A 12,416-nucleotide genomic window follows, 5' to 3' on the forward strand; every position below is an offset into this window, starting at 1 on the left:
AAGTTATCTAATTCCTATTCCATGGCTCCTCTGATGCCATTTTGCTATTTTTAAGAAGAGCAAATTAGGGATACAAGGAAAGAAAAAAACTGTAAAGAGAAAGGCAGTTTTAATTTTGGTAATCTGAAAAATGCTCTTACCTATCTCTACTTTCAGTGGTTTATAACTCTTTAAATTCTCTTGATTTGAACAAGTGACTTTCCAGTTCCACAACTAAACTAAAGGTAGGTGATGGGATCTTCCAAGATAAATACGATTTCTAAGTTTAATGTATCAAATACAGAGAATATCGAAGCACATATCACTAAAGAGTAATGTTTTCACTTTTCTTTGCTTTTCTTCCTTTCTTTAGGATTCTCTTAGATATTTCTAAAACCTTTCTAAAAGTTATTTATAAGGTGAGATATTGTTAAGGATAACTGGCCCAGTCTCTTCAGTAAGTCAGTACAATGAAAAAAAGAAGAATCCTAAAGTAAAAGAGACTTAAGGAATAACTAGATGTAATGTACAAATGTACAGGATATTTTTAGAACTGCAGAAATCTGAATATGGACTGGATATTAGAAAATATTAAAAAATTACTATTAACTGGTTAAAGGTAATAATATTTCAGCTAGGAAGAGAACATTTCTTACTTTTTAAAGAGGCACACTGAAATTAAAAAGAACACTATTAAAACTTCTCAGCGTAAAAAGCTATATCTTTCATTATTTATTAATCATATATCAATATAAAGTGACCTCTTTTCATAATTCTTTCAGTCTCAGATTTCTTCTTCTAATTTTAATACTGCAACTTCAGATTTTTAGATGAGAATAACTTTATTCTGTCTCACCCAACCTTTTATATTCAGCATTATTGTGCTGTTTTACTTTATCTAAATTTCCTTTATACAAAGAAATTAATGGATTTTGCTTTAAATCCTCAACAAAGCTCTCTCCATGAGATAAGGCCATTTGCATTTACTATTATATTTATTACATTTGGTCTTATTTCTGTCACTTTACTTCTGCTGTTTTTAGACATCCTTGGTATTTCTCTACTTTAGATGTCTTTTTACTTTCATCTTTTGCAAGATACATTATTCTAATCTACTATTAGTTATCTTAAAGCATTTCACAAACATTTTAATTTATCTAAGTATATAAAAAGAATAATTTTAGATACCCATTTGTAGATAAACAATTCAGTACTACTGACTTCTTCAGCATATCCCTTATCTCTTTTCTCAAACCTATTTTATTTAATCTAAATATTTACAAAAATTAATAGCAATTTAAAATTTTAATTAAAAATAATTTTTTATTTCAAAACATGTTTTAATTAATAAATTAAAATTTTTTAACATTAAATGATATATAATTACATAAGATTAAATAATGGGCATTAAGTTTTCTCCCGTTAGTAGTTGGGAAGTTTATCCCACCTAATCTCTCTAAAGATGGTTTTCATTTCACCACTCATTCATTTTAATCTTTACTTCCTTATTCTTGAGTTATTTTAAAATTTCTCTCTCAAGCATTTGGGATGCATTATTAAATAATTTTACAAAGATAACTGGGTGGCATATTTTTCAATACACTAAAGGTCTGAGAATGTATCTTTGTATATAAATAAAAATGCATTTAGCTATAAAATGTGAGGGTCATAACCTTTTTTTTTAAAGTGCACTAGATACAACTTCTTGTGCTCTGTAATAGATTTTTGCAAAATTTGAAGCTTAATTTCCTAAAAGTACCTTTTCTTCTCCCTAAAAATTGGTTGGGTTGGGTTTTGTCTTTAGTTTTTAAATACAAACACTGGTCTTACTCTTCCTTTTTAATCTTATATTTGGTAGGCCCTCAATTTGCAATATTCGGTTATTCTTTTTTCAGATTCATAAGTTTTCTGATACCCTTAATCATAACATCTGATCCATCTGTTCTTACTATTTATTCATAAGGTGGATCTCTGATCTGACCCCAATGGCTCAGAGCTCAGTATATTATATTCTTTATATTCTGAGTGAGATTACTCCTTCATATTGCTGCATTGCTTTGCTATGTCAAAACAAGTTTTGACTTCCAACAAAGATTTACTTTGGCTTGTTGTGATTGTTATGCCATTATATTCTTGTTATCCTGGCCTTTTATTATTACAAACCAAATTATAATTAAATTCAAGATACAGCACATACAGTTTTCATATGGAACTAACATTTGATATCATAACAATTATAAAATTATAAAGATTCAGACATATCTCTGAGAGATCACTCAGTATCATCCATGGGCAAGAAACATTTTTTTTTAGAACAGCCATTCTAACAGACAGCCATTCAGATTCCTAAGACTAAACACCCAGGTTCATTCCTCAACAACATGAATGTAAATTGGTGAATTTCAAATACCCAAAACAGAGGCAACTGAAAATGGATTGAGTTTTTCACCTTGAAAATTTATTATTTAGACTGAAAGTTAAACCACATACTTTAAGAGTGCATGTAACCTAAAAATAATACAATAGTGCAATCTTAAAAGGTAAAAATAAAATCCAGTTTCAATTCTGGCTAGTTTTATAAAAAAATATACATATTGCCCAGTTTGAAAAGCCTGCACTTTACATACTACACTATAATACTTACAAGCTGATGTTCTAATAGTTGAATTTTTTCATCTTTTTTCTTTATTTCATCTTTAAGTTGTTTTATTTCATTTAATAAATCTTCATTCTGAAATATTTTAAAAAATTTAACATGAAGTATTTAATTGTATTTAAAAACACTAATGAGAAGCATTAAATCAATGATGAAGACTGAGTAATGAATTGGTTGTTTACTTAAGGGGAAAATTCTTCTTAAGTATGCCAGCTATTAATCCATTTTAAAAAAAACCCCATTTTGGTCTTCTAAGAATTCACAGTCTAAGGAGTCTGACACGTAAACAATGAACAATAATAGCAGCAACAGCTAACATTCATTGAGTATTAATCAGGTGCCAAGAACTAAGTACCTTTTAGGTATCTAAGTAGTTGATTCCGACTGCAACCCTGAGGTAGGTACTATTATCCCCACTTTACAGACAAGAAAATTGGGAACTAGGCCACATAGTAAAATAAATTACACACAAAACAGTAACTTCAGCTAGATTTCAAGGAATGTATAAGAGTTGCCTGTCAGAGGAAATGAAGGCCACAAGTAGAGAAAACTGTGTAATTAAAGGCACAGAGTCATTTCATGGCTGGTTCAGAAATCAGCAAAGATAAATGTGCCTGAAGGATAACAAGGAAGATTCTTTTTCCATGAGCTACTTAAATAGCTCTAAACTGCCTAATAGAACTGCCTAAATCAAAGAGTAAATACCCTGTCAACTTAGTCTATAAGAAATTCCTAATAGTATTAAGAGAAACCTATTGTCAAGGTTAGCAGGAATCCAGTTACATTTCCAAGTATAAGGTATCATTACCCTATAGTTAGCCCATTTTGTTTACTGCTATTCAACTATCCAGAAACATATACTGATGAAGTAATGCAAGCAAGGAAATTACAGTTGACCCTTGAACAACGCGGGGGTTAGGGGCACCAAAGCAGGGGTTAGGGGCACCGAACCTCTGCAAAGTCAAAAATCTGGGTATAACTTTTAGTCGGCCCTTGACATCCACAGTTCCTCCACATCCACAAGGCTCACATCCTTGGATTCAACCAACTGCAGATCGGTGTAGTACCACAGTATATATTATTGAAAAAAATCCGCATGTAAGTGGACTCATGCAGTTCAAAACTGTGTTGTTCAGGGATAAACTGTAGAATATATATGTGAATGATACATCTTTCCAGAGAGAAAAGTAAGTAAGCAAATAATTATAATGTGTTGGTCATGAGCAAAGTATACACTCTTCTTCAGATATACTGGGAACAAAAAAAAATATTGCAGTTTCATTAACAAGAGATTGGAAACAGACATTTTATGAAGGCTTTCACATATCAAATAAGCATTGCAATGGGGAAGAAACAATAGGGAAGAAAATATTTTTTAAAATGCTGTTATGTATACCACAATTGGGAAAGACTAATTATTATATATAAAAAATGACTTCCAGTTGAATTTAAAGAGTTTAGGGACTTTAAAAAATAATAAATCAAGACCGAAAAAAAAGATGGACTGCAAATCATGAAGGACACATTTTTAAACTAAGTGGCAAATTAAGCTATTAAGAAATGATAAATATATTTGATTATATAAAAATTTAAAGCATCTATACAATTAACATTAAAGTTAAAAGCTCGTGAAAACCTATGCTAATATGACAAAGAACTTATAACTCAAGTATATTAGGAGACTGTTCAAACATATAAGATCATTTCTAGGCCCTAAAAGACAAATAGTCAGTTCTCACAAATATATACATATAACTGGAAAAATGTTCTATTTGACTTATTGAAGAAATACAAATTAAAGTATTAAAGGTATTGTTTTACAGGTATTAAATTGGGGGAGAAATACTCAACGTGATTAACAAGACTGCAGAAAAAATGGTACATTATCAGACATAACAACTGACGTTTCTGGACAAACGTATGCCTGTATATACAAAAGTCATAAAAATTACTTGCACTCTCCGATTCAGTTATCCAACTCCTATGCCAAAGAAATGATCCTAAGTACAAGAAAACCTATAATAAGATATTCTCTTAAAGTTACACATTTAGAATTGTCCTATAAGAGGACAATTGAAATACAATGCAGTGAGCGACTTGATGGAATACTGCACAGCCATCATTCAGTCATGGCTAGGTTCTGCTGGTGCGGGAGGAAATGGACTCAAAGCTGAAATCAAAACACAATATGGTAATAACATTTATAGCCGACATGCATACAGCACTTACTTTAGAATAGGCACTGCTCTAAGGATTTTACACATAAAGACAGGCAAAGGAGAACACATCAGGAAATGGGTAATTCCAGTGGAGTCTTAAAGGATAAGTAAAAAGTTCTAAGGACACAAAGTGTGGCAGGCTTTGTATTTTAGGGTAAGGGATTCTATAAGACAATACAGAGACGGGGACAAGCATAGCATATTTGGAGAATTACAAGCAGTGATGCTGTCACATGAAGGCTGTGGTACACAGTGGGGAGCAATGTGGTTAGTAAACTAGGCAAGGGCCAGATCATAGAGGGCCTGAACATCAAGCATGGCTTTAGCCAGGGAGTAACAGATAGATCTGCATTTGAGATGGCTTTGACAGCTGTTTGGAGGATATACTTGACAAGGACAACAACAAAACTAGGCTAGGAAACTGGTTATCAGGATGTTGTAATATGCCAGGTAAGAGCAGGGGCCTGACCCAAGAGAGTGATAATAGGGAGGAGAAGAAACAGGAGAAAAGGAGATGTTGGCAATTCACTGCATGTGAGAGAAGAGCACAGAGAAGTAGTCAAGAGTGACATCTCCATTTCTAGCTTAGATGATATAGCAAATAGAAACAGAGAATGAAGGAGGAGAAATATGTCCAAAGAGAAATATATATATGTATATTGGCAGCATCGTGCAGCTCATGGGATCTCTGACTAGGGATCGAACCTGGGCTCCTGGCAGTGAGAGTGCTGAGTCCTAACCACTGGACCGCCAGGGAATTCCCCAATGAGGAATATTTTTGAGTTTTAAATACATTGCTAGAGGTACACACACCTCTTGAGAGGTGTTAGAGGCGTTCCACCTGTGAGTGGGACATACAGTGGAAATGTCCAGTGGACAACTGGATTACCAAGTATGAGAGAGACTGATTTTATGTGTTATCAATATATATGTTATATGTGAAATCATTACAGTAGAAAGTTTGATGAGGACTGGACTAAAGATATAAATCTACATTCTAAAGAAGAAAAGGAACCTACAAAGAAAATGGAGGGGGGGGCGATGTTAAGGGGTATATAGGGAATTCAGACAAAAGTGACACAAAAACCAAGGGATAACGCTTGTAGGACAAAGGCCATGCCAAATGTCTGTTTTCCCAGGTTTCCACATTAACTGGAAGGGTAGTTTAAGGAGAGTCAAGAAAAGGTTTATTCGATTTACTGAATTTAGGATAGGTAAGATACAGAAATTTACAAGGTGAGGATGAAGGGGAAGTTGAGAAAGCACACTGAAGAGAGATGAGAGAGGAGGTCTTTAACTGCAGCAGAAGACAAGAGTCCAGAACACGAGAAGAAAGGGTGGCCTTCCACAGCACAGCGGTCACTTTTCCCTACAACTGGAACAAAGTGATTGAGAGTGACATAGACACAGACTAAGTCGGAAGGCAGGCAGCAGAAGATCTTGCTTGAAAAACACAAGGCTACCTGCAGAAGTTGAGAAGAGCAGCTGAGAAAGAGGCTGAGGAGAGTGGTCAGTGTCTGGAACAGCTCATCAAGGGAATGGGAGAGACAGCCGCCCTGAGATAAAGGAAAGACTGGAGACATGGCAGGTCCAGTGGAGATTTTAGACCCTAAAATTGTAATGGTATAAGTCACTGTATTTGTATCATTTGAAACTGAACTGTGAAACCACCTTGGATAAGAAGATGACATACTTGGGGATTTGCTGATGAAAGTGAAGGACAGTCTAGTGTACTGGGCTGACAGTGTGAGCTATTGCATCTCACTTGGAAAGAAGGAAGAAAGACTAGGAATGATCTGCCTGAAAGGAAAGCATTGGGGACAAGAAATAAATACATGATATGTCTATCATGTAATATTAAATTAATAGACAAACTGTAAAGGAAGATGGGCAAAATGAAGACACTAATTCTATAAAAAAATTGGAATTAAACTTTTTTTCTTTAAAAAGAATTTCTTTACATGTAAGAAACTTTTCACAAAAAAGAATTCAGGAAAAAAGTCAACTTTACTTTTAAAATATCAGTCACAAAACTTAAAAAAACGGAGCTAATCAGAAATCATCTAAATCAATGGTTCTCAATTGAGTATGCAAGTAAAAGTTTTTTAAAAAGAGATGTCCTACTGCAAACCTATTATTATACTCACAATAGGATGGAAGCCCAGAGGCGGGAAGAAATTTATATAAGAACAGGTAGGTAACATGTTGAAAAGCCAAGATTAGATAACCAGATGTGACTACTATCCTATATTCTTTTGATTTTGCGTTTTATACATAAATTTGTTCCCAATAGGTCACTCCACATCCTATGAGAAAATTACGCTTCTCTGACCCCTAATACCAAGCGTGGCCACTTGACCTGTTTTGGAAACGACATATGTTACATCCAAGCAGAATCCACATGTTATTATGCCAATGCTACTTTCCCTCAGGTACAAAAAATATGTCCCAGGATAAGGGCTGATCCTTCAGCTTGGATCTCAGAATGAAGAGAACACGTGAAGTCCCACTGATCTACAACCAAAATGCAACATACAGAGAAATAACAAGAAATAAACTTTTGTTATTGTAAGCCACCAATATTTTGAGGTTGTTAGTACAGATAAGTAGCACACACTGACTATCATACCTTGAAAACAGAATGTGAAAGGAAACAATAATTTTACTTGGAAACATGAAAGACATCAAGAATACCTGTATTGCTTAAGAAGTAAATATGTGATTCAGGTAAATGCAAAAAACAAAAAGAGCTTTCTTCAACTAAAATCAGACCTCAAGATGAGAACTATAAAAAAATACACCTTCAAACACTAACCTGCATCTGCATTCTATAATTATATCTTTAAACATGAAAAAAATTAATTAATGTCATTTTCATTAATATTTCTTCAATGTTGTGATTATATATGAGAAGTACCTATTAACTGTTTTAATTTTTGTTGGTAGTCATATTTTTAAAACTGTTATTCATAATTATAAAAAAAGAATTTAATGATTTTTATTTTTTAAAAAAGAATCCTGTACCAATATTAATACAGGGACAGATGATTATCCAACTGATAAAACAAACTCAAATTAAAGCACCACAGTGATATCATTTTAACTTAATAAGGTAGTAAAAGTTAAAAGATTAAAACCCAAGACAGCAAAGCTGCAGGTTTTAATATATTTATTATTAAATGTTTTAATTATTATTGCTTTATAATTTTAGTAATAAAAAAATTTTTTTGAAAAATTCAGCATGACTACCTAGTCATCATACCTTGTATATCTGATCACCGTCTTCTGGTTCTGGACTAGATGGCAAGGAGAGTTGAACATCATGCAATGAACCACTTCCATCATGCTGTCAGAAAGAAGAAAAAGAAAACGTAAGATTAATACAATTAACTGCAGACACTGAGTTCAACCTGAATTCACCCCAGGCCAAATGCAAGCATGGCAAACAGGAAATAAGATTTTAGAAATCTCCTTTACATCTCTATGCACTGGTAGAAAGAAATGTGGAACAGGAAACAACAGAGCTCAGGAAAGAATATTTTGTGGGAATAAATAACATACACTATACAATTTGATGATGCAGAAAGCCACTAAAAGTTTTAAAGTGGGAAAAGGAATATGGGAAATTTCCTTAAAAATTTTAAGACTACCTCACCTACGAAAAATGTAAAATAAAAGTCAAATTTAATCTGATTTGAATTAGCTGTGGTGTTCTGAGTATAAAGGAGTCAGAAACAATAATATTAAATGGCTCAAAAAGGTTTGACCACAAAAATCATTTGATTAAAAATACTAGATACATATTGCATGACTCTATTTATATGAAGTTTGAGAAAAGGCAAAACTATTTATGGTGCTAAAAATCAGAAGAACGGTGGCTGACTCAGGGGAAAGGGGTTATTGACAGTAAAGTGCATTATAATCCATAAGGATGCTGGAAATGTTCTATGTCTTGTCTGTATGGCAGTTACATGCGTACATACAAATGAAAAGTACAAGCTTTACACTTAAGACTGGTACACGTTAAGCACTTTACTGAATGTATGCTATACCTCAATTTAAAAAATTGAAAAAATTAAATTTTTTGCCCTTAAACCCAATTTTTAAAAAATGACAGAATAGTATTATGTCCTACCCCTTGCTGAAGTGGTTTAGGAATAACCAGCTGAAAAATGGCATGTTCAACGATTCACGGACAACCTTAAGAAAGATGAACCAGAAAAGAATATGCCTGGGATGACGGTGAGGGACTGAGTCCCTGACCAAGGCAGTACAACTGCGGCTTGATACCTTATTTGTTCAGATGGTACTTAGCTGCCTTGGGACACCCACTGAGTCAACAACCTTCAAGGAGTATTGCCATAGCAACCTTCCTCAGACCTATCTGTCCTGAAGGAAATCTCCCAGACCATGGAAACGTCCTGTATTGAAACAGGAGTGCTAAAATAGGAGACGTAAGTATGTAGATCATTTTCTTCTTTACTTATTGTACTGTATACCTATTGAATCAGAATCTCTAGCGATGAGGCCTAGGAATGAGTATTTAGAAAAATTCAACAGGTAATAGTGATTGACAGTGAAGTATAAGCAGTTGTCAAATTTCCAGCAGAGATAAATTACATTTTTATTGGTGATGCCATACAGACATTAAGAATTTGACCTGAGAGAGAATGTAACATCCTAATGAAGAACAAATGTTCTCAGAAAACATTAAAAAATGTTTACAAAAAAAGAAAAAGAAGTTTTACAAGACTCATCTCTGTAAAAAGTTTATCTCTGCCTTGACATATAAAAACAGGGCCAGTCCTACAAACAAGTATATATTTGAGAAAAAAGGGACTGTAAAATTTGACTTATTTCCCAACATCCACAATAACTTCCTGCCCAGTGCAGAGCAGGAACCTCAAAGAAGAGGAGACAACATAAGCTCAACTGCCTTGGACATGGGGGTAGTTGTGGGAAGAAGCAGAACAGGAAAAATAATACATCAGTTTTCACTGTACAGGAATAAAAAGGTGAGCCCAGGGAAATAGAAAATACCAGGAAGTCATAAAGAAAATGACTCCAGGAAGTTGTATGTAAATTACTAGGTTCACGACTCCTGAGCACCAGAGTTGCTCGGATCTGATCCTAAATAGCATTTCAAAGACTTTGAGAAATAAACTAAGACTATGCCCAGGTCCCAAGCTAGCCTTTGGAAGGTGTACACTCAAAACAGACATGGCAAGCATGGCAGAGGCTTTGGAAACAACTGATATTACAACCACAATCCAAAGGTGGCTAATTAGAACTTGCAGTCTGACCCCAACCAGATCATTTGTCTGCTTTAAAAAAAAACCAAAAAACAATATTCTCCATAAGATTTAAACAAGATCCAGAGTCTCACAACATTCGAACATCTAAAATGTAATCCAAAATTACTCAATGTAAAAACAACAAAGAAAATCTCAACTCACACAGAAAAAGATAATCAACAAACATCAATGACAAAATAAAAGAGAAGTTGAAATTAATTAGAAGAGATTTTAATAGAGCTATTATAAAAATTCTCCAAAAGTAAGGCTGAAATCTTAAAGGGAATGGAAAGAGAAAGTCTCAGCAAAGACAGAATATAAAAGTGGAAACAAATGAAAATTTTAGAACTGCAAAGATTCAATAACCAAATATTTTAAATGCACTAGATGGACTAAATTCCAGCATTTGAGGTAACAGAGTGAACTTGAAGACAGATCAACATAAATCATCCCGTCTGAACAATGAAGAGAAAAAAAAACAGAGCCTGCTGCAGGAGCTGTGGGGCAATAACAAAAGATCTAATATTCATATCATTGAAGTCACAGAAGGAAGGGTGTGAGGTAGAAAAATATTTGAAGAAATAATGGATAAATACACCTCATATCTGGTGAGAGACATGAACCTACATATTTGAGAAGCTCAATTTAAAAGAAGAGAAAATAGAATGTGCTCTCTGAACATAAGGGAATTTAACTGGAAATCAATAACAGAAAAATTATCTTCAAACACTTAGAAAGTAAATAACAAATTTCTTTGATCCATGGGTCAAAAGAAGTCCCAAAGTAAATGAGAAAATATTTTGAATCGAAGGAAAATGAAGTCACCACATATCAAAATTTGTGGAATGCAACTAAAGCAGTGCTTCGAAGGAAAAATTATTGTATGAGATACGTATATTAAAGCAAAGGTGTCAAATCCGTAACTGGAGCAAATTAAAGCCAGAACAAACAGACAAAAATAATAGAGAACAGAAATTAATGAAACTGAAAATCAAGAAACAAATCAATAAAACCAAAAGCAGGTTTTTTGACAATTGCAAAATCATTAGCAAAACTGCAAAAAAGGCAAAAGGCATTTATAAAGTGGCTATTTTTTAACAATAGCAACAACAAAAATAATGATAATGTGAAAGTCTAGGGTTTTTAACTGACTTCATTAACTCACATTGTAAATACTTTCCCAAAAAGTGCATTCCATTTTTTCAATATTCATTTGTCTCATCATTTATATACCTGATAAAGGACTTATATATAAAGAACTATCAAAAATCAATAACAAAACAGACAAAATTTTTGTTAATAGTCAAAAGAATAGACACTTCACCAAAGAAGATATACAGTTGGAAAATAAGCATACAAAAGATGCTCAATATCATTAGTTATTATGCAAATGCAAATTAAACAGTAATATACCAACGTATACCTATGGGAACGGCTTTTGAAAAATATTGACAATATCAAGTGTGGACAAGGATGCAAAACAATTGGAACTTTCATTAATTGCTGGTGGGAATACAAAATCATATAACCATTTTGGAAAACAGTTTGGCAATTTCTCAAAAAGTTAAATATATACTTACCATACAACCTAGCAATCCCCACCCCCAGGCGAGAAATGAAAACATCCTCACATGAAAATTTGTGCATGAATGTTTACAGTGGCTTTATTCATAATTGCCAAAAACTGGAAAGAGACACAAATATCCTTCAACTGGTAAACAGATAAACAGACTATGATATATGCATACAGTATAATACTACTCAGTAATAAATAGGAAGAAACTACTGGTACATGTTACAGCATGACTGAATTTGAAATGCATTACAGTAAGTGAAAAAAGCCAGACTCCAAAGACTAAAAAATATACAAGTCCATGTATGTGACAGTCTTGAAAAGGTAAAACTGCAGAGACATAAAACAGATCAGTGGTTGCCAGGAGCTAGCAGTGGATACAGCGATTGATTTTAAGGAAAAAAGAAAAGAAATTTTAGAGTGTGATTATAATAGCTGCACAACTGCATGCATTTGTCAAAGCTCACAGAACTGTACAACAAAAAAGACTGAATTTTACTGCATGTATATTATACCTCAATAGAACTGTAACAGGTTGAATAGTGTCCCCTAGAAATTCATCTAACCCAGAACTTGTGACTATGACTTCATCTGGAAATAGGATCTTTGCAGATATATTCAAGTTGAGGTCATAATGGGTTAGGGTGGGGCCTAAATCTAATATGACTGGTGTCCCTGTAAGACAGAAATTTGGA

The 12,416-nt window shown here is 33.5% G+C and overlaps 1 protein-coding gene across 11 annotated transcripts in view; it reads right to left on the reverse strand.

The window, feature by feature from the left end:
* Window positions 1-12,416, reverse strand: part of CCSER2 (coiled-coil serine rich protein 2) — a 150,451-nt gene that overhangs the window by 29,029 nt on the left and 109,006 nt on the right. For 6 of the 11 annotated variants that reach the window (XR_009005608.1, XM_057530568.1, XM_057530569.1 and 3 more), the window contains 2 exons: window positions 8,117-8,200; window positions 2,624-2,710 (listed from right to left, as the gene is read on the reverse strand). Coding sequence is in view for 10 of the 11 variants with exons in the window: in XM_057530568.1 (XP_057386551.1) it covers window positions 2,624-2,710; window positions 8,117-8,200 (171 nt within the window). In the remaining variant the exon portion in view is untranslated. The remainder of the gene's footprint in view (window positions 1-2,623; window positions 2,711-8,116; window positions 8,201-12,416) is intronic. The other 5 variants (XM_057530571.1, XM_057530570.1, XM_057530576.1 and 2 more) reach the window with 1 other exon arrangement.

This window comes from Balaenoptera acutorostrata, chromosome 16, assembly GCF_949987535.1.
Source record: "Balaenoptera acutorostrata chromosome 16, mBalAcu1.1, whole genome shotgun sequence".
NCBI lineage: Eukaryota > Metazoa > Chordata > Mammalia > Artiodactyla > Balaenopteridae > Balaenoptera > Balaenoptera acutorostrata.